Genomic DNA, 21963 nt, shown 5'->3' on the forward strand with positions numbered 1-21963 from the left:
TTACTCTTATCTGAAAATACCCATGTTTCTGGGTATCTTGTTCTTTATATGAATGTTGCCTGGATAGTAACAAAGAGGAAAAAAAAAAAAGGTTGTTGCATGCAAATGCTTCATTTCTTGAAAAAAAATTTTTGTAGTATTTCTGGAAGCATCTGCTGCCAGTATCATGGTTTCTTACCAAAGAATTATGATACAGTATTTTTTTTAACTTGAAAAACCAACAGTGACCCTGGTTTTAAAGAGATACTGTTTTGTACATGCAGTGATTGATTTTACTGATTTAATATTCATCTAAATAGAAAATCAAGGTTCTATATATCTACAGAACATGCATTCTATTACATCTTTGCAGAATTAAAGGTTTATGAACAATGAACTATCTAAATTCACCCTTGCAGTCCTATTTCACCTAGAGAATTAAATGACCTTTATTTTATGATGAAAACAGTCTACAAATGTCTTGTGGTGTTAGGAACTCTGACACCTGAGGAAAACAACTTATTTTAGGATTTTCTTTCCTGGTTTTCAGTTATGTAGCTTAATAGCCTTCCATTGCTTCATTTGTCAAGGAATAGATGTTTTTTGTTCATAATTTAACTTGATGTTAAATAGGTAAACGGGCAAACAATTTTATATGTATTTAGCTCATGCTGGTCTTGAATTTTTTATGATATGCTGCATTCATGTTAGAAATAATTGGGTAATTCTGTTTTACAGGTTTTACTCCTTTCTGCAGGAATTCCAGTAACTTGTTCATACATATCTCCTATTTGCAATATGAACTTCTATCCTAAGGACCTTTTTTTAGATCTAGGTCTTAATGATAACTGTGAAATTGTGACAGAGATACCGTAGTTTAGAAATTTAATGTTAGAATCAGTCAAGCCTCTTTTACATGCGAAGCTGAATATTGCTGAATACAGAGAGAATTCTAAATGCATTGATATTCTTTACCCTTGGCACACTGCTGAGCAACCACACCTTGGGGTTCCACAGTGTTTTTCACTGAGGGCTTTGGGATGAGAATCATACCATAGCTCTGCATGGAGTATAATAGCTATATAATCTTAGTACTTCCTTTTCCTTTCATTTTGGATTGCAGTCTGTAATATTTCTTTGCTTCATTATCAATAGTTCAAGTAGTTGCTGCCAAAGTGCCTTTTCCTTAGTGTAGGTAACCTTGAAAAAACAATTTTGACTTGTTCTTCTGCATTGATTAGAACTGTCAGCAGATCCTTTAGAGCTGATCTCCTGCAGGTGGTGTTTAGGTCTTTCCATTTCTGTTTTTCTAAATATTTCATTATATTAAAGGTAAAAGTTACTTAACTGTAAAAAGTTACATGGATCTTTGTGCAGCTGCTGAGAAAGATCATTTCCATAATTATGACAGTAACATCTGTTCCTTTTAGTGTCCAGAATTCAAAAGGCCCAGGGGCATTGCTGTTGACTGGGTGACTGGAAATATTTACTGGACTGATCACTCTCGGATGCATTGGTTCAGCTACTACACCACTCACTGGACCAGCCTGAGATACTCCATCAATGTGGGTCAACTGAACGGGCCCAACTGCACCAGGCTCCTCACGAGCATGGCAGGAGAACCATATGCAATTGCTGTAAATCCTAAAAGGGGGTACGTGTGTTGCAACATTACTCTGTTTCGGTGATTCAGACAAAAATTGCAAAGTAGAGTAAGAGAAAGTTATGATGCTCCAAATGTCTAATCTTTTCCAAGTCATTTACTTCATTTTCCTGCTCAGTTTACCTGTATATAAGCCAGGCTCAGTTACCTCCCATCTGTCAGGAAGGTTGAAAGGCTCATAATAATTTAGTATGGCTCAAAATAGTTTATAATTTAGTGAAGTGTTTTGAGGTTTTGTGTTGGCATCCAGCTTAATTTCTGCTTCATACTTTTAGGATGATGTACTGGACAGTTATTGGGGATCGCTCTCACATAGAGGAATCATCTATGGATGGTACTCTGAGAAGGATATTGGTTCAAAAGAACTTACAAAGACCTACAGGTATATGGCTTATCATTTTTTTCCTAAATACACTTGGTAACTCACAGATTTCAGTTTCTCAGTTTAAAATAACAACAAACAAACAAAAACAAAAAACCAAACCAAAAACAACAAACAAACACCACCCCTCCCCCTAAAATAAAACAAAAAGCCAAACCAAAAAAACCCAAAACTTTTTAAAATATGTGTTCTGGTTATTCATACACAGTTACTGTTCAGACTCTTAGTTCTGTTTTCAAATGATGCATCTTAAAAAGACTAACTTTTGTAACAAAGCTTAACATGGTTTAACAAGTCAGTACAAAGTACTGTATATAACCAGTTAAAATGTTAGTTCTTCAATAACACTGAACAAGCAAAAGCAATTAAGGGAACACCAGTTAGTGTTGAAACACATTTTTTTTAAGAATGCATTTGCAATCTCACAGCCTATTCTAGTTACTTTCCTGAATACACTTCAAAATAGTACAAAACAAGGTCTAGGTGCTCAAAGAAGCAACAAGTTAATTATTTCAGTATTTTATAGAAATATTGTGAAGTTTGACAATACTTGTTGAGATCTTGTGAATTGCATTAAAGACTCCATTGGCAGCATAAAAGTAATTTTTACAACAAAGGAAATCCTAAATCCAGAATGAAATGTGTCTCTTAAATAGCAAAATCCTGTCTTGAAACTACAGACGATTTTTTTCATAACCCATTTTCTCATGCAATATTTGTTGCTTCTCCAGGCTTACAATGATAATTTGTTGTTATTGCATTGCAAATTAGGGGTTGTCCAACCTTGGTAAGCATTTCTATTGAAACATGCTTCTTTCAAGGGGAGCCATCTGAATATCTAAGCACTTCAGGAGCTGCCACTATCACAGCAACAAATAATAATATTTTAACCTCTTGTTAAATCATGTGCTAGGGTGGGTTTATAGTGTTGTTCATGCAAATTATGCTCAGCCCTGAAAGGAAACACTCTGTTGACATGATTAGATTATAATATAGCCACTTAAAAAATTACCTATGTGATAAGGAAAGCTTTGTGGAGAAGGAAGCACAATGGTAATGGTAATACCATACATAGTAAAAAATAAATTCAATAAGAAGCTCCTGATTATTCAGACTGAAGTACAACAGAATTTTATATTTATCAAAGTTGTTACATTTCCTTTACTGAACTTTTACAAGACATTGTGAGCATATCAGATACACAGTTCATTAGATTTAGACCTAATTGCTGTAATTGTGCTTTTTTAATCTCTTGTTATCATGGTTAATCACCAAGGCAATGTCCTACAGAACAAGTCACCACTTCCTTGGTCAAAAGGGCACTTAACCCCTTTTTTTGGCCATCCCTTTTGGATTAGTGAACTTACTAAATTTTGTAGATAGTAACAATATCAAACTTACCTGAAAATGCAAGAAATTACTTATTCCCTAACCAGAAGCAGAACTACAAGAACTTCTCTTCTTAAATTTCCCATGGTATATTCTATATAGAAAAGATTCCTGCAAACATTTAACCAGACCTCTGTCTCCTTACCAAGGTGAATAAAATGAAAATTAAGAAAATCAGCAGAATTACAAAAATATGAGCAGTCTTTGCATAGAGGGAATTTCACGAATGGCCTGCCAGAGTATTGCATTTTCCTGTATTTACTGCCTGAAAACATTTCTGTGACATCCTTCTGTGCTTTTTTCTTCCTTTACTTCGTGGTGGAAAGTAGATTTTTATGGAGTCTTTTAATTTTTTGTTAGATATTTCACACAGATCCATGTCTTTGTAGAGGGAATGCAAAGAAAGGATCCAAACCTTTAATGTTTTCTCCGAAATAAGACTTTACTACTCATAAATTTACTGCTCATAAATTTATTACTGCATATGCCTTTCCTATTTCATGTAAAAGGAAGGGAGAGTTTGAGCATTTGGGCTCGACTTCATAGGATTTCCATCGAAATTACTTACACAGGAGTTCTATATGTATAAAACAAAAATAAACACTTTTTTTGCAGTATCTTATCTCCGACACTGTGAAAGATACATTGAGAATATTATTTATTTATTATTATAGTATTTGAATATTCTTATTAAAATACAGAGAATAATTTAAAACTGGAGAGTGGGGACTGCTCCTAAAACATTCTCCCTTACAGGTACCATGTATCACAAAGAACTGACACATTGTGATTGTCTTTTACCAGAAATTATTCTCTTTAGCTGTATCCCTGAAGACCAGTGTCTCTTTTACAGGAGCTTTTTTTTTTTAATGGAATTTCAAATGTAAACATATTTCACTAGTTTATGAGTCACTTTCTCCACTTCCTCTCATCTATCTCTCGCTGATTAATTTATGACCTTAAAAGGAGTATTTTTGCTGTTATGTATAATTTCTTTTGATGTATTTTTTCTGACTTAACAACGTATATAAATAGGAAGAAAAATACTTTTTCTCCTATTCTTATTAAAAATACACTACAACTTCAAAAGCTCAGAGTGAAATTATTTTACGGTTCAAATATGTTTTCCGGCTGAAGGTTTTGACGTGACCTAAAATGGGATATTAATCATTTAATCATCCCCTATGAAACACGGGCTACTTGATTTAACTATTTAGCTATTGCCTAAAGGCTGGGTAGTCACAATGTTATCTACCTTTTATTCTCATTTGTGCTCTCAGTCACTCACTCTTGTGCTTTCTTTTCATATATACACATTTGTCAATACTGCTGTGTAAGTCCTGCAGCACTAATGTAGTTAAAATAATCTGATTTTTAATTCTATAATAATTACTGCGTGTGAAGTACTGGTGATAAGAACAAGAACACAGTTATATACCTGTGGAAACTGGGTAAGTTAGGAAAATTCTGTGAATTTTTATTGCCTTGTTTTTGACATTCAGTGACACCGGTGCTGCCGCTTAGAAATCTGTTGGAATAACGGATTTCTGTTGGTGAAGCGAGTTAGAGGATTAGATTCCATGTTTAATTCCCACCTGGTATATATCCCTACGTGCTGAGGATAATGGGTTAGGAAAGGTACTGACCTTGGCACAGTAAGTTAAAGAAAGTAAAAAACCACAGTTGCCCCAAGAGGAAGATTTCAGTAGAAGGTGTTACATTTTATTGTCCTTGGTTTCCAGTGGAGTTTATTCCATTGTCACCATATTTTGTGTCCACAAAGATATGCATGATATAAAAATGTACCATTATATAAAAATAACATTTTCTTTTTAGGTTTTATATACCTATTTGAACTTTATCTTCTTTGTAGGCCTCGTAGTTGATCAGTTCAGTCAGCGCCTGTTCTGGGCTGATTTTGAATTATCTGTTATTGGGAGTGTCCTTTTTGATGGTTCTGACTCAGTTGTGTCTGTGAGTACTAAACAAGGTATGGAGAGCTTTTCTATAACCTGATTCCTATTTTCTTTTGTTTGGCTGAAGTTTCACTATTCAGAGAAAGTGTGTAAACAAAAAGCAGTTATTTTTAAGTAATATTTATTGGTTTTATTAGACAATACTTCAGGTATTATCTGAAAGAAAATAGGTGTTTAAATTAAGATAATTTTAGTTTTAAGATAATCTAATAAAATTACTTTCAGGGAACAATGATTCAATGATATATGCCAAACTCCAAGTTTTTAATCTAATCATTATCTTAGGTATTATGGAATAACATTGTGGTTGATATTTAGGCTTGGATTTATGTAGCAACAGGAGAACCTTGACTAAAAAATTAGAGCTGTCTGCATTGAACAGGAGCTGTGGAGTTTGTAGAACAGTTGATCTGAATCAGTTCTGGGAGAAATAATGGGCTTGGCTTTCAGGTCAGCAAGTAATCACAGAATTCTCCTAACTGAATGTGAATGAGGAAAGTTCCCTTGGTAAGAAAAGAGATTCTGTTTAAGCAAACTTTGTTTTTTATAGAACTGCATGTTGGTTTTTTAACAATTTGTTAAGCGACAATTTATGAGTAGAAAAGAGAGAGAACACATTTTAAAAAAGAATATTTGATAGCAGGGTTTTGGGGAGAATTTCTTAGTGGGCAGCTGGTGCTGGGGTTTCATCAGGGTGATGTTATATCTAGTGCTCTGGAATTTTTTCACTAATTGTCCAGAATTCACCAGGGTGTTCTGGAATATACTGGGAGAATACTCCCACAATCCAGATTGGGCAGGACCAGATTTAAATTCATCCTGTTTTTGTTTCAAAGCATATTCTTCCATAACTTGAAGGTAGTCATCTGAATAAAGATTCTTTGAGTGTAGGAATCTGACAACAGCCTCCTCTAACATCGAACCAAAGGAAATTTGAAGGAGTTTAGAAATTGCCTTGCCATGAGACTAAAAACTTCAACCAATTTAATTAAATAAACATAAAATAATGAATTGGAATTTAGAGATATTTTTATTGAAATAAAATACTGAGTACAAATTACTGATAGCATGAAAGAACAGTAGGAAGAAATAAAGGCTGATAGTTGAAATTAAATAAATACAACTGAAATACAAAACCAGTTTTAGTGTAAATAGAGATAATAGCAGGGACAAAGTATCACAAGGAATGATAGATTCTGTTTCTTTATGGCTCCTAGAAGAGATGGATCTCTGGCAAAGAAGTTTTAATCAGAAGCCATTGCCTTGTTACCTGGGTAAATGTGTGAAATTCCACAGCCAGCTGTGCATAGGAAATAAAACCATGTGGTCTAATAGGCCCTCATAGCTCTTAAAAATGAGGAATTAGTAGAGTTAACTCTTTATTTTGCATTAATTTGCTATAATTATGAATTAAAATACATGTAGTAGAAAAACTAGCATTTCAAATATGTGAAGAAGGAGCTGAAGTAGTTTCTTTGATTTAAAGCAAAATTATCTGTTTCTTCCTTGTCACATACTTCTAGTTAAAGTGTTGTACCTGAGTATGTTCTAATTAACAAGCTGCTACTATAGAGTTTCCCCACTTTTCAATAATCACCCAGTTTCTGAGGCTGAATTGTGTGGAAAACTAATAGAAGGCTTGAGATTTTAGTTGCTTGCAGTGTGGAAGAGTTCTTTTTAAGCAGATTGGCTTTTTCTAGACAGCCTTTGTGGGTGCAAAACCAGCTGTCTGAATAACAGTAATGTCTTTAGGTGGTAATAGTAGAAATGCAATTGAAGTTATTTTGAAGACAAAGTTATTGATTATTTGAGTATGAATTTTTATTTATTATCCGTTTTTATCCAAGGTTTGCTGCATCCACATAGAATCGACATTTTTGAGGATTACATATATGGAGCAGGTCCTAAAAATGGTGCATTTAGAGTACACAAATTTGGCAGGAGCCTTGTGGAATATCTAAGTGTGGATGTTGATAAAGCAAAAAGTGCCTTGATTTTTCACCGCTACAAACAGATGGACTGTGAGTAAGCATAATTACTGTAAACTCAATATTGAGCACATTCACCTGGGGGGAGAGAGGGTGGGGGAAGTAACCAAGTTGTATAAATATAAACCAGAAGCCGATTGCACAAACTGAAAATAGATTTGGTTATATATATATTTATATAAGTTTGATTTAGATCGTTTGATGCATTTTCACTCATTTGAAAGGACATTGGGCAAATGTGTACACAAATGCCTTTTGTACCTGCAATCTAAATGAGATATAAAAGAATTAGAAGAGGGGTGAATACAAATAGCTCTAGCTAAAAGCAGATGAAATTTTTTGCTCCATATTACCAATACATTTTTTGTTACTGGAGTAAATTCTGTCCTTCTGTGAGTCTTGAACTTTAAACTGTTGACATCCTGGAAACTGGAAGTTTATCAGAATTTTTATATCTGATTATTTATCTTGTTCCAGCTTTAGAACAAAGTTGTAAATTCTAAAAATAAATAAATAAATAAAATCAATATCTTTATTATTTTGTCTTTTTAAACAGTGCCTAATCCGTGCTTGGACCTGACTTGTGAATTCATTTGTTTACTCAACCCTTCTGGTGCAACATGTGCTTGTCCAGAAGGAAAATCATTGATGAATGGAACATGCGTTGATCAAAGCCTCTTAGGTAGGTATTGAAAACTGCATGAGAACTAGAAAATAAACAGCTGGTCACTTTTTGTCACTGCAAAAGGCTGAGTTGTCTGAGAGTCCAGCTTTGTAACATTGTTCAATATACGTGTTACTGAGCTGAAATGGAAAGAAAATATGGAGAAGCAAAATCCCAGATTCAAAAAAACCACCCCTGCTAATATTCATCAAAATAAAAATTGAGCTTTCAGCTGAAGATGATATTTAAAAGTGAGTGTATATACATATTGACCAAAAGAAGCTTGAAAGGCTCTGAAGTGTTTTGGATCCCAAATTAAACGTTAGCCATTTAGGAGCAGAAAAATAACCTTAAAGACCGTCAAGAAACACCTCTGCTTACACTGCAGCAACAGTCAAAGGGCAGTGAGAGCAACATAGCACATAAATGGCTGTGAAGTAACAGACAAAGAAAGAAAAAAACAACTGAAATATTTTTATCTAAAATTGTATCTTTTGGTAGCATCTATAATGACTAATATCAAGTCACAGGAAACCAGTCTTCATGGGAAAGGAGCTTCTAAGTTCTTGCTGTGGGGAAAATATTCTTTTTTATAGTAGAGTATTAAGTACTTTAAAACTGTTTTCACCCTAATTTAGGCTGAACCTAAGGTGGTCAGACTGCTGGAATGAATTCTTAGCCAACTTGAACTTTAAAATGTTCTAGAAGTCACAGGATAGTATTTCTTATGCGTATCATACATATTAGGATGTTTTTCTGATGTCTAATTTCAGGCTCAGAAGTGTAAGTGGTAGATATTTGGGCGAGATCCTCAGTACTTAAAGTGCTTAATTTAGCAATTAAATTAATTTACTTGAAATGTCATAATGGTGTGGAGAAAATCTCACCGATCTATACTGCCTGCTCTTCAAAAATTGACTTAACAGAACTGTGTTTTAGTAGTTTATGATGCGGTGTTAGTAAAGCTCCCAACTCTAAACACCCTCCCTGTCTCTCCAAGTGTCTCATCAAGATTTTATGCTGATACAGCACCACCAAAAAAATTATTTCAGATTACCCATAGTTACTATTCAAGTGTTGAAGAATGGGCAAATAAAAGAATATTGTTTTTCACTGCTAAATTGCAGTAATTTGAGCCCATAATTTCAGCAGTGCTACAGTTTTACTAATGAGGCAAAGGATTAAGCCATGGTAATGCTTTCAGGAAGGTGTGTTTTTATTTGAGAACGAAGTGAAGAGGCTTTTAAATTACTTCACTGCTGTTTATAAATTTTTATGGATAGGCAGAAAATGCCTAGAGAAGGATTTTTAATATATTGATAATTTTCAGTACCTTTCCACAGCTGCAATATCTGTTATGACTTTTTAAAGGGCTGCTGAATAAGTGTTTCTTAGGTTTTTTTGTTTACAATTATATTTCAGATAATGTCTACCATAGGCTTTTTTGTACATTTTTTTCCAGCATGTTATTTTTGTAATATAGATTGCAGGTTTTGTAGCCTCACAGATTATAAATTATGAATTGAAAAAACCTCTGTATCATAGCAATCAAACAAGTGTATGTTTTTGCACTATGTAAATTTTTTTTGAAAGTATTCAGTGGATGTTAAACAGCTGTATGTTAAACATGCTGACACTCCACTTAGGCTTCCAAGGGTCAGCAGAGATTCCTGGAACGATCAGAGCTGACCTCAAGATCAGCATCTTGAATTAATGCAGGTTTATAATTAAAGGCTGATTTACAGTCCAGTTGCCATTAATAGGTCGCTAATAGCCTGCAAACAAAAGACAAGTCAATTTATAAACCAGGTTCTTTTACTTTAGGTACTTATACAGTATGGAATAAAAAATTATGATCTATAGTATTTTGTTCGTTTTCTGATGGAGATCTAGAAAACATATATGAAATATTCCACAAACGTTTGCCTTATTTAAATCTACCATTATATTGTATTTGTTGTCTCAGAGCATTTTTGGCACAGTTATGGATGTCAGTAACTCAAACCAGAAATTCCTGCTTTACTTGGCTGTATATTGCAGAAGAGTGACCTAGAAATCCAAAGGGAGGTCATGTAGTCATATTTGTTTGTTGGTCTGCATTATAATCCTGATTGCAAGTCAGTCAGAATATTTCTGTTGATTTTGGTGGTCTTCTGGTTTGTCCCTAAGAGAACAAAATCCCAAAGGATTTTAATTTGAGATGTATCTGTAAAACACTTTTTCGCTGATATATTCTTTTGGTTTTGCTACTAGTTTGATCACATTGCAATAGATGTGTAGTAGATAGGTTACAGTGATTTATATACATTATGTCTTATGTGTTCAGCAATAAACTACCACTCATTTACAGATCTGAAAACTCGGTTTTTTGATTTCCTGTAGTGGATGTCATTCATACAGCAATAGAAGGGAAAGGTTCTGATTGTTTTGTACTTGCATAGTGGCTGGTTCATGTTATCTAAGAAGTTTCTTACTTTCAAAAATTAGTACTAGTTGTGGATGTCAAGAACTAATGTGACTAAATTGTACTTTCTGAATAATACATAATTGACAGTGTCAAAATAACACAGCCATCTCTGCTTCCCATCCATCTTGGATAGTGTCCCCAGGAGAACTTGTGGCTGAAGATTCTGTTTTGACAATACATATTTCACTATCCTTGTGGAAAATGCCTTCCAGCAAATAATGATCATTGTCAACATTTGTATGTCATTCGTCTTTTTGGTAGGTTTTAGCATTATTATTGTACACATGCATTTGTACAATTTCTTCTCAGTCTGCCCACTGTAAAGGTTGGTGACTGCAAGGTAATCTCAGTCTTGATCTGTTTCTTACGGCTATATCCCAAAAACCAGGTTGTTGTTTGTTTCTTTGTTTGTTTGTTTGTTTTTTAATAGAAGAAAATTAGCTGTCCTAAAATTCTGCATGATATTACTACTAGCTTGACCCATTAAGCTCATTTTACTTCATAAGGCCTATGTGAGGAATACTAAATATTGAATACCCAGTGGCTTTCTTTAAGACTGAATCCAGATTGCCTCAGACAACTGTTTCACCAGCGTCTCATGCAACCCATGAGAAACAGCTTTTGGGTTTGATTTGGGGTTTTCAAGTTGGCGTTGCATCATTCAGAATGTTTTAGTAACAAAATCAAAACAAGTTCCTGTGTGTTCTTAGCTAAGCTTCTATCGCATTTCTCCCTAGATGATAATGACTGACAGAGTACAGTGTTTTTGGAGGGTTATTGACTATAGCAGGCCTGACTTTCAGTTTAGAACTGAAAAATACCCTTTAGTTTTCCAGTGGGCAGAATACAACTTCATTTTCCTAAAAGAGGCCTCTGGATTAGCATCCATTAGGTTTTTTGTATCTAATTGTCTGTAGCACAACAAAGCTAAAAATGTACCAAGAGGATGAGAACAGAGAGACTTGCACTGGAGGAAGACAGTGTGTAGTACAGCTGAGTGAGCAAGAGTAATGAGCACTTCCAAGAGTTCCCTGATCTGGAGCTTCACGTTTATCCCTTTCCTGTTAAGAGGGAATATTTCTGCTCTCTTCGCTGAATGAAAAGCCTGAGGAAAAATTACAGAAACTCATATCTGGTGTTGCTTCTGAACAGGGATGAAACATTTAATTCACCACGTTGTTTCCTTCTGCATGCTTCTGTGGGGACTTGCCCACTGCACATGTGGATTTCAGAGATTAATCCCTATGGACCTTCTTTTTCACCCAATGTCTGCCTCAGGGAGCAAAAGCTATGGCAGTTCAATCCATGCTATCTTTTTGGGGTTTGTCCTGCTTTCAGCCTTCCTAGGTATCAAATAGAACCAGGGTCACACAGAAATCTGCTCCTGATTTGGAAAAAAACCACCTCTTTACAGCGTATCTCCTGTGTTTACAAAGGGGTTAGTGTTGGGATTGGTGTTTCCCAGAACAGAAGAAAATGGGCATCAGTTATTTTTTTCTTACTCTGCATCTTTTTCTTAGACCTTCTCTTCCTTCTAAAATTGTAAAGCAAATATTTTTAAAAGGAAAAAAAAATGTGAAGGGAAAACAGAGTAGCATCTCTCTTACAGCATTCAGACAAAGTTTGGGGATAACAGTGTTCTGGTACATTTAAACATATGGAAAACTGGCAGGTAGTATGACTTTCTGTAAGGACATGAATATTTATAAAACCTTACCATAATATTGGAACTCTGCACTCTGTCTTTAGTAGGTACATTCATTTCTATAAAGGATGAGCTACACCTTTGTCCAAAGGGTAGGCAAGACCAAATTTTCTGCCCCATGAGATGAGTATTTTCCTTTGTAGGGAGGGAAACTGTTCTTGTCCCAAAGCATGTAGGTCATGAACATTGTGCTCTGTAGCATCATCTCTCCATTGAACTTGTCTAATCCAGAAATTGGTGGATATTTCAAAAGGGAGAAAATAGCAAAAAGTAAGATGCATTTTTCTCAGAAAAGAGAGGGTTGTTATAGAAATGTCAAAAAAAATGTGTGTCTATATATTTGGGGGAGAGGGATGGAATATCAAAAAATTGAATGAGTGAAAATACCAGTAGAGTTCACAAGGCTTTGATTTGCTATTGTATCAGTATTTCTTCTGTGTAAGATTTTCCTTTTACTTTCAGGAAAAGAAAAGAGTCAGAGATGGAGCAGATAAGCTGAAGTCCATTAAAAAACATAAGAAAACTTGCAAATTAAAATTATTTGATTCTTTATTAGCAGTATATTAAGATTGAAATGGGCAAATCAAGGTGACAGGAGACTAAATAACTGGATTAGGAGAGAATATATAAAATTAGATGACCCGTAATCCTTTCCTTTCTTTCATGTTAGAGGTGCAGTAACTAAACTAGGGGTTGTGTAACAAGTGAAATGATTTACTTCTGACAGTTCAGAAGTGAAAAGAGCAGCTGGGAGGTCTTTGAGTCCAAGTTCCAGCAAGCACAGAGCAGCACAGAATTGACTCCAGACAGAAACTTTTCTGATTTTAACTTTTTTTTTTTCCTTAAATCTTGTTCCAAGAGAGTGTACATGCTAGAGCTGTTCTTTGCTCATCTTTCAGAGGTCTTTATTCAGTAATTCAAAATAACCGTATTCAGCTTTATAGACCAATTCTTCCGTTTCTCTCCTGTATTCTTTTTCTTTCCGTCTTCTCCTGTGGGACCATTCTGCTCTTGTCTCCCACAAAAAAGCATCTGATCTCCTTTTGTATTCAGTTGATGTGAATCTGCAAGCGTAATTTGTTTCTTGTATTTACTTTCAGACAACAAAGCAGCAGCATTAAAACCCCTATATTGTTAAAGTCTAATGTAGTATTTTACAACTGGCTTATCCATTGCATCTTTCAGTCCTATTTCTTGGTTTATTTAAAGTCCAAAATTGTTGAAGTAACTTTTCTCTGTTTCATATTAGATATGTATTGGAACTCTTGAATTTAAAATGTTTCATAGAGAACAAAATCAGTAGTAATTGTAATTTTTTTTTTTCAGATTTTATGTCTCAATTCTGTGGAATTGCTCTAGAAGAGCATGTTTCTAATGCACTATCAGAAAGGTTCATAAAAATGAGCAGTTGTCTGTACTTCACTGTTATTTATTCTGTTTTTACCAAGTTCTGCTCCATAAACTCATGACTAATGATAAGTAAAACAGATAAGATAAGCAAAACAAAAATAGACCTTCTCTCCGATAAGATATGCTACATTATCCATTCAAACAACTTGTATAATGAGTAACCAAAGAACGGTTCATGGAACATCAAAGGATTTAATGAACCACCCAAATAAATAAAACACTGAAGCATCCTCAAACTCCCAAATACAAAGTAGCTTTGTTACAGCAGGTGTATCCAGGGTGGATACCAAAAAATTAAGTGCAAACAGAATTTCATACTTTTATTGTAAATGCATACCATGAAGTAATGATATGCCAGGCAGTCCACCACAGTAACTTTTAGATTTGCTATCTAGTTTCAGTTTAGTTTGAGAAAGGTACAATTACCTGAAAGATGAGACTTTCCAGAAGTTCTGTTTAAATAGATTTGATCCCAGGATACATATCTGCACCATCTCAGCACTGGTTGTGAAAGGAGGCAGCAGACCCTGCAGAGGAGGGGTGTACACAGGCAGGAAAGAGAGTTGGGTGCATTCAAAGAAAGGGCTCTGCATAAGCACAGGTATATTACTGGGCTCTGCAGAATCTGTGCTGGAGAGAACTGTTCAGGTAGAGGATGTGTGACATTCCTAAATTCTGCACTTTTGCAACCCAATGTGTTTGGAACATCAAAGGAGTTGCTGTGCCTGTGTCACCTCAGTCAGTGTTAAACCTCAACAGGTATGGAACAAATGGGAACCTTGACTCATCAGTTGTTTGACTAAACCAGATGAACTCAGCAAAAACCAGCAGCTGGTGGATCTGTTACTGGAGAGTTTTCAGTGCTTGTGATATCCCTCTTGTTTAAAGCCATGCAGGCTAAAATACTGGATTAGTTAGGAAGTAGTCTGGCTGCTGTTTGAGAAATGACAGGTTTCATTGCTGCAAACATGTTTTGGGTTGGAAAGGTGCTTGTCTCTTTCTTTGGAATTACAGGTATTTGGATGTTTGAGCATTATATGCTAGTCTATAATTAATTTCTTGTTGGTATCATTGAATAATTTTATATCCTGTTCACTGAAGTGAATACAGGTTTACTTTTCAACATGTTTCCAAGAGAGGCACAACTCTAATTACAAAACAGCTTTATAGGAAGATTGAATCTGGCCTAATCAGAATTTGTGTCACCTCTAAGATGTGCCATCAGCAGTCAGTGAATGCAGAGCAGCAGGCAGTACCACTTCTCAGGGATTTTACAGTCTGAGCAGACGAGAAAAAGAATTTATCAGGAAATGTGATTTAGGAGCAACAAGTTCATACGCAAACATCAATTTTTGAGGATGATTTAAAAGCTGAGTAATTTCCTTTTTAAATATTTTGGATAAAGCTTAGTTAAGAAGGCTGTTACTTAATAGAGAGAGTGGAAGAGAGATCCAGAAACAACTAATAGAAAAAGGCTGAGGTCACCAGAAAATGACTGGGAAGTTTCCTGAGGTCTCCCAGATGAAACCATCATTCAATTTTCTAGTTCATAAACTAACTAGGAATTATAGTTTCAAAAAAGAATTCCTACTATCATTAGTAACTTAGATCCTAGAGTGGTCAACTTCCCTGTGACGACATTTGGGTGTGCCATGCACAGGCCCCCAACTCAGTAAGGATGCAAGCTCCCACCACCTCTGCAGCTCCTGACAGCCTTTCTGGAACTTAAGATCTCCTAAGTGTGTTGGTTTTTTTCCGGCACTGTGGAAACAGAACTGATAGTTTACTTTCTCAATTTTGTAAAGTGATATTTCCCCCTCCCCCCCACTGACAGAGACCTCTAGCTCTGTTTGAGAGACAGGGTTCTGTTTTGCCAGTTCCATGAAATGGGGTTGTGGAACCACTCTGTGTGTGCTCTTGCTGCAGATGGCACCTGTAAATTAACCTGTGAGAATGGAGGAAAGTGCATTATAAACGAGAAGGGGGATCCCCGATGTCACTGCTGGCCAAGTTACTCTGGTGAAAGGTGTGAAACAAACCATTGCTACAACTACTGCCAGAATGGAGGAACCTGTGGAGCCTCTCTCCTTGGTAAATATTTCTGAACAGCTCTATGTTACTATTATACCTGCCTTAAATGCTTGGATTTATTCCCTTCTTGTGATATTTTTCTCTTTGTAACTTATTTGCTTTGTTTGTACTTTAATGGTGTGCAAAACATCAGAACATGTCATACATATTTATACTTTATAATCAATAGTGCTTTTCAGTGAATTAAACTGAATCCCAGAAAAGGGAGCGTATAAATATAAATTGTGTTCAATGTAAAGACTCAGGTGTTGAGGTGGACAAATGGCATTGTAAAGCATAAGGTCCAGTCAAAGTACACCTGGAACAAGCCCGTACAACTTGTTCTCTCTTTGTCTCAGTTCTCCCTCTAAATTTTTATGTGCATACACAGAATTTGCTTAAATTTGGTGACCTCAGTGTCTTGCCTTTGTCTTCCTGGAGATCACCAAACAGGAATTTTAGTCATCTAATTCTCAGGAAGACTTGGTTGATAAGAACTCAGATCCTTCATTTTCCTGCAGGAATTTGAAATTATCTCTCTTATCTTCAGGGATATAATCCTGTTAAAAAGTGGTGATTTGACAGTTGATCTCTGTCCCTAACACACAAGCTTTTGTAACTTGCAATTAGTGTTTGGGCTAGAGAGGGAAAGTGTGATAAAAAGTACTCCTAGCAATTCTGTGAGAAGGGAGAAGTCGAATTCTATTTTCTACTTCAAGGAATAATTAAATATTTGATTCAAAGTAGAACAGCTGGAGAAGAGTTTGCTGTCTAGTCCCTTCTTCTCCTCAGAAGCTATTAGCTGCTGAAGATGTGAATCATTTTCTCCTGTGATGAAGAGACCCACACCCTGATCTCTGAAAGAAAAGTACAAGCACCTGATCCTGAGAAGTTCGTGACTGTTCAGCACAGAGAGGGCTCTCTGAAATGCAAAATTATGTATCTGAGTCTCTGTGGCAGAGACTTAGATCATAATGTTTTCCTCAACACTTCTTACTTATTAACTCTAACATATGTAGTTTAGTAATTTAGCCTCACTTCATGGCTTCTGTGGAGCCTCCTCTTATTGACTGAGGTGTGGTGGCAAAATTCCAGGTGAATGCAAATCTAGTAATCTTTTCTTTCAGTTCTGAGTAGTTGAGGGTTAATAATGTCATTCATAGTTATATCCATAATAATGACTAAATATTAGAAAATGAGAATTACTTGTGCTGGAAGTTGATTAATTATACTTTAAACTGCTTCTAACAGCTGATGGAACTGACACAAATGATAAGTGGTGATTTTTATCAATGTAGTGAGATCAATACATGCTAAGTGAGGACACACAGGTGAATGGAAGTAAGTTGTGGGTGATTTAAATGACATGCAGAACTTCCTCCTCGTGTGAAGAGAGGATGTTTATTCCCACATCTTTACATATCTGCCATTTAATTGATTCTTTTGTGGGGTTAAAAGGCTTAATAAAATTAATAACTTGGCTCCTAGAACTCAGCTCCATTTTGAGTCCTGCAGAGCTCCCAGGGCTTTATTTAATCCTTTTCTTTTGGCAGTAACTATAGGGCTTGCTCACCTCCAGCAGTTTGTTTTCCCTTTCCCAGGCAGCAACATTTGCTGTGCTCACACAGCTATGCTATTGCATGGGTATTTTTAATTTATATTTTCCTGCTAAATCCAGCTTCTGAAATCTCCCAGCCTTGCTGAAATAATTATTGCAGTAGGTTTTGTCACCAGTGGGTAAAGGTGGAATATGAGCAGGTTCCACAATATACTTCTGCTAAATTTTTCACCATGGCCCAGCTGCTGCAGCAGGCCTGGGGATGCAGCATCAGCCTGGTGCTTTGTGTCCCAAATGGAATGCTGTGCCTGCAATAAAATGCATCAGGAGAGCCAGCATGGACATCACCACAGTCCACATTTCATTGTTCAATTGCCTGATTTGGGGGAATCTGAACCTCTAACAGCAGCTAATGTTTATTGAACCACACATGACCAAAGAGTGCCTTTATGAGCTGAGACCAACACAGAGCTGGTTCTAATGACTCTGGGCATGCCTGCTGATAGGAGTGTTCTTCTGCAGTGCTCTGTCCCCTTAACAGTTTCATCAAATTTTTAAGAATCATATTTCAAGTTGACCAGATGTCTTATCTGCCATTTTCAATTCATGAGGGTAGCCATGCCTTGAAGCCCACACCATAACTTTCCCGTGCTGGAAATGTGGAAAAGAGACCATATATCTTTCCAAATGACACTGCCACCATCTAGTATTCCTGATAATTTCCAAGAAATTTTCAAGTTGCTCTGCATCTCATCTTCCTTGCATGCCTAGCCCCTGGACGCTGTAAATATTCTATTAAGAAGAAATCTCTATTTCTTATCAGACTGTATTTCTTATCTACATCAGGCCATAAATCATGTGTTACGGAAACAAACTAGCATGCCAGGGAGATGTCCCTTTATCCTCGTTTAATCTAATCCATGATATACTAAGGCCATTGTGTATCTTACAGAGGGAAGCTAAACTGGACTCCCCAAAAGCATTAGAAACTGTAATTAAGTCAACAAAGCTTAATTCCTCAAGTGTTTTTGCAAGAACCATTTCCTCTTTCCAGTCAAATACACACTTCAGTCCTTCAGTCCTTGTGTTCAGTGAGCACACATGTAGCTGCACAAGACATTTGCAGTTGGACTGAGGGTATGAAATCCAGACCAGAACAATGTTTCTTCTCCTTGTCTCAGCCTTCAAGGCAGAGTTGATCTGCTGTGTCAAGTTCATATGAGAGTAACTGGTCTATATATGTTGCTTTATTCTTGCACACAGAGCTTCAGCATCTTCACTCATCATGAACTCTCAGGATTGGAGCTCTACAGACACAGAGTTAAAACTCCCTCTCAATTCTTATCCTCACCACCACAGAAATGTTCACGACTCCTTAATGGTTTTGAGCTTCAGCATTTTATTGTATCTAGATTCGAAATATTTTGTTGTACCAGGCTGACCTGTCATCTAGCAAAGGAATAATAGAATCATTAAGTTTGCAAAAGACCTCTAAGATCACGTCCAACCCTTAACCCAGCAGTGCCAGGTCCACAACAAAACCATGTCCCCAGGCGACACATCTACACGTCTTTTAAATCCCCATGTTCCAATAGCTACATTGCAAACTGGTTTTGTTAAAGAATTCCCTCACATTTCTGTGAAGTATAAAATTACTATTTTAAAATAAAGTTAGCTCAATATCATTTTACCTTGTTCTGCTGTGCTATTGCTGCCTGTGCATTCTTCCTCCTGTACAATGGTGCTCACAAACAGTTCCTCAAAAAGTAGCACTTATACTTCTGATCCATTGTACAACTGACTCATCAAACTGACCTGCTAAAATCAAGTTTCATATATTTTCCTAATTTTATATTTTTTATGCCTGTTTTTTTGTTCAAAACTGTAAAGACTTTTCCTCTGAAAGTTGCAGAAGCCATAGGTGTGTGAGTGCCAATCCAAACTCATCTGCAAAATATAAATGACTAGTGATTATTTCTTGATTGCCCTTGTCAATTTTTGCATATTATACAACTCAGGCAGCTTTGAATAGATCTCACAAGTGTCATTTTACACACATTCCCTTTGGAAAGCTTAGGGACTGCCAGTCATTTCAGCTTCATGAAGAGGTGCTTCTGCAGGGTCCCCACAGCTGGAGGCTTCCTTGGGAGTCAGGGAATTTCCTTTGGATTCTGGCTCAAAAACTGAGGAAGGAAGAAAGAACCTGAGAACAAACTTTGCATCATATTCTGATGCAAATAAATTAGTGCAGCATATAAAATACTCTTCTGGTGAATGTGTGTGTTCTAGTGAATGTGTAAATCCCCTTCTCTTTCACCACCTAATACAGAATAGTAATGTGATAACTAATTAAGTAAATTGCAGAGTATTGCTAATTTTTTAAAACATGATTGTGCTAAATCTTTGCTGGATGTGTTAAGTTGTAGAACCTCATTATCTACACACAAATGTTAATTTGTTAAACAAATCCCACTGGCAATTCAGGGATTATTCACTGTTGGCTTACTTACTGCTAAGCCTTTTGGCAAATTCCTGGATGTTGAGGCTCTGCTCTGGCACAGGGTCTCAACAGAACCACCACCAACAACCTTGGTGAAAACAGCCTTTGAGAGTACTCTTAATATATTTAGAAATTGGTTTTTTCTCCCTTTTTTTTTCCCACAACACAGAGAGACTGTATATCTGTTGGGATAGATCCCAATCAGCTCACCTACTAATTACATTTAATAATACAGCTTCTCTCCGCTACTATTGTCTCAGTAAAGTTAATTATGGTTCATCAGCCACACAAAAATGAATTATTCTGATTCCCACAGACTTCTGATAAGGACTCCAAAAGACAAGATATTGCTTACAGAAAGCTCATGTAGTGCCACCTTGTTTTCTTTAACAGTGACAGCAAGTTAAACATTGAAACTAAATGTGCATATTCACCTAAAACACACATTGCATGTAGTGAATTTACCATTGAATGGAAGAAATAAATAATGTAAATTTTGATACAGACATTAGTCTGAATTATCTAATTTTTCAAAAGTTGTAGAAAGCTACAAAGATAGTGCTATTGACCTAGTTTTTAATTATTTTTTAATTGCAAAGCACCTTTATGTGATTAGACAAAATACATAATCTTTATATGTTGTTTAGACAATAGCACAAATGAAAGTTGATCTCCCTAGAATTATAATCCTTGCAAAATAAATGTAAATATGGCTTTAAGATATCTGAGTGGATTCCCAAAAGAAATCACCCAGATACTACAGGAACAGTGAACAAAGGTATTTATTGGCAATTTTTGAAGATTATTTAAGAAGTTATTATGTAGGCAATTATTATTATATAGCAAACTAAACTGACAAACCAGGAGTAACTACAGCATCTGTAATCAAAGCCTAATTGAACATTGTGTGATGTAGATCCCTAATATTTTTTTTAAGTACTTTTATTTTTGTAAGAAAGGAGGAAACTAGGTTTCATTTTCATGTCAAAAATTTCACATATCATTTCATGCCCTACTGCCAAAAATAAATTCATGTCTTAGGGTCACCATAACATATTCTCCTTTAATTTACTAAATTCTCTTCTGAATTTAAAGCAGTTTAGCATTCCATAAAACACTTCCCATATTATTATTTTTCTATATTCTAATGAGTCGCGCACATTTCTGTGGTGGTGAGGATAAGAACTGAGAGGGAGTTTTAACTCTGTGTCTGTAGAGCTCCAATCCTGAGAGTTCATGACGAGTGAAGATGCTGAAGCTCTGTGTGCATGAGCTCATCTTGGAATTCTGTTGCTAGGGGGGAATATGTGACATCTTGGTTAACATGAGTGTTTCCTTGCAAACATAAATGCTTCTGTGATACAAAACCTGATGGCATTGTTTGTCATTGTTCAATAGTGCAGTTTTGTTAAACTCTTCGAGGAACCATTTTGTATCAGAAATAATTTATGAGAATAAGGCAGATGAAAATGTCAGTATTAGTATTATTTTTGATGTCAACAGTCTGTGTATAAATAGGCAATGAACTATTAACATTACTGAAAGTCATGTTAAATTGAGTGACAAAAAGGGGGTTTAGGCTATACTGTATTAAATTTTCATATAACTGTCAGTAGTTTGGCATATTTATAAGCCTACATTAGCAAAGAATAGAATAATCTTTTTCCACAACCTAGAAAAATAGCATTGTCCCATCATTTTAACAAATAGAGGAGTATTAATAATAAAACCTGATTTCAGACCTGCAGATCTATGTTCTATTACTATTTTATCTTTTTTATTGAAACAATGATTCAGATGAAGGATTATGTGAAATGCCCTGGTTTGGGGGCAGAAATTTAAATACAAGTGTGTACAGGGGAAAAAACAAGAAGAATCTGTGCTAACATCTGAGTTCAACATCTTTGATTTAATGTTTAGATCACAGGGGACAGATATGAATAACCGGGCTGATGCATATTAAACTAGTTGGAGCTATTTTTAGGTCAATGGTTTTGTTCCTGCTGTACTCATTAGAGGAAGAGAGTAACTAATCTCATGGCCTTTAAGATGATTTGCAAAACACTTTAAATTAGCATAACTTAAAATAGAAAATGTAGAAAAGAATTACATGAAGTGTGTCACGTAAGAAGGGTAAGAAGTAAGTGAAGGAAAAGGAATAAATAAATTATTCTGCATGAATCAGAGAGAGTAGACAAAATGAGGGTGCTTC

The 21963-nt window shown here is 35.7% G+C and overlaps 1 protein-coding gene across 2 annotated transcripts in view; it reads left to right on the forward strand.

Moving 5' to 3' along the window:
* LRP1B (LDL receptor related protein 1B) overlaps positions 1-21963 on the forward strand; it is a 246406-nt gene that overhangs the window by 193718 nt on the left and 30725 nt on the right. For both annotated transcript variants that reach the window (XM_029962198.1, XM_029962197.1), the window contains exons 70-75: positions 1410-1633; positions 1918-2024; positions 5287-5403; positions 7237-7410; positions 7934-8059; positions 15550-15714. In XM_029962198.1, coding sequence (XP_029818058.1) covers positions 1410-1633; positions 1918-2024; positions 5287-5403; positions 7237-7410; positions 7934-8059; positions 15550-15714 — 913 coding nt within the window. The remainder of the gene's footprint in view (positions 1-1409; positions 1634-1917; positions 2025-5286; positions 5404-7236; positions 7411-7933; positions 8060-15549; positions 15715-21963) is intronic.

The sequence above is a fragment of the Manacus vitellinus genome, unplaced genomic scaffold (genome assembly GCF_001715985.3).
Source record: "Manacus vitellinus isolate BGI_N305 unplaced genomic scaffold, ASM171598v3 scaffold_43_pilon, whole genome shotgun sequence".
Lineage (NCBI taxonomy): Eukaryota > Metazoa > Chordata > Aves > Passeriformes > Pipridae > Manacus > Manacus vitellinus.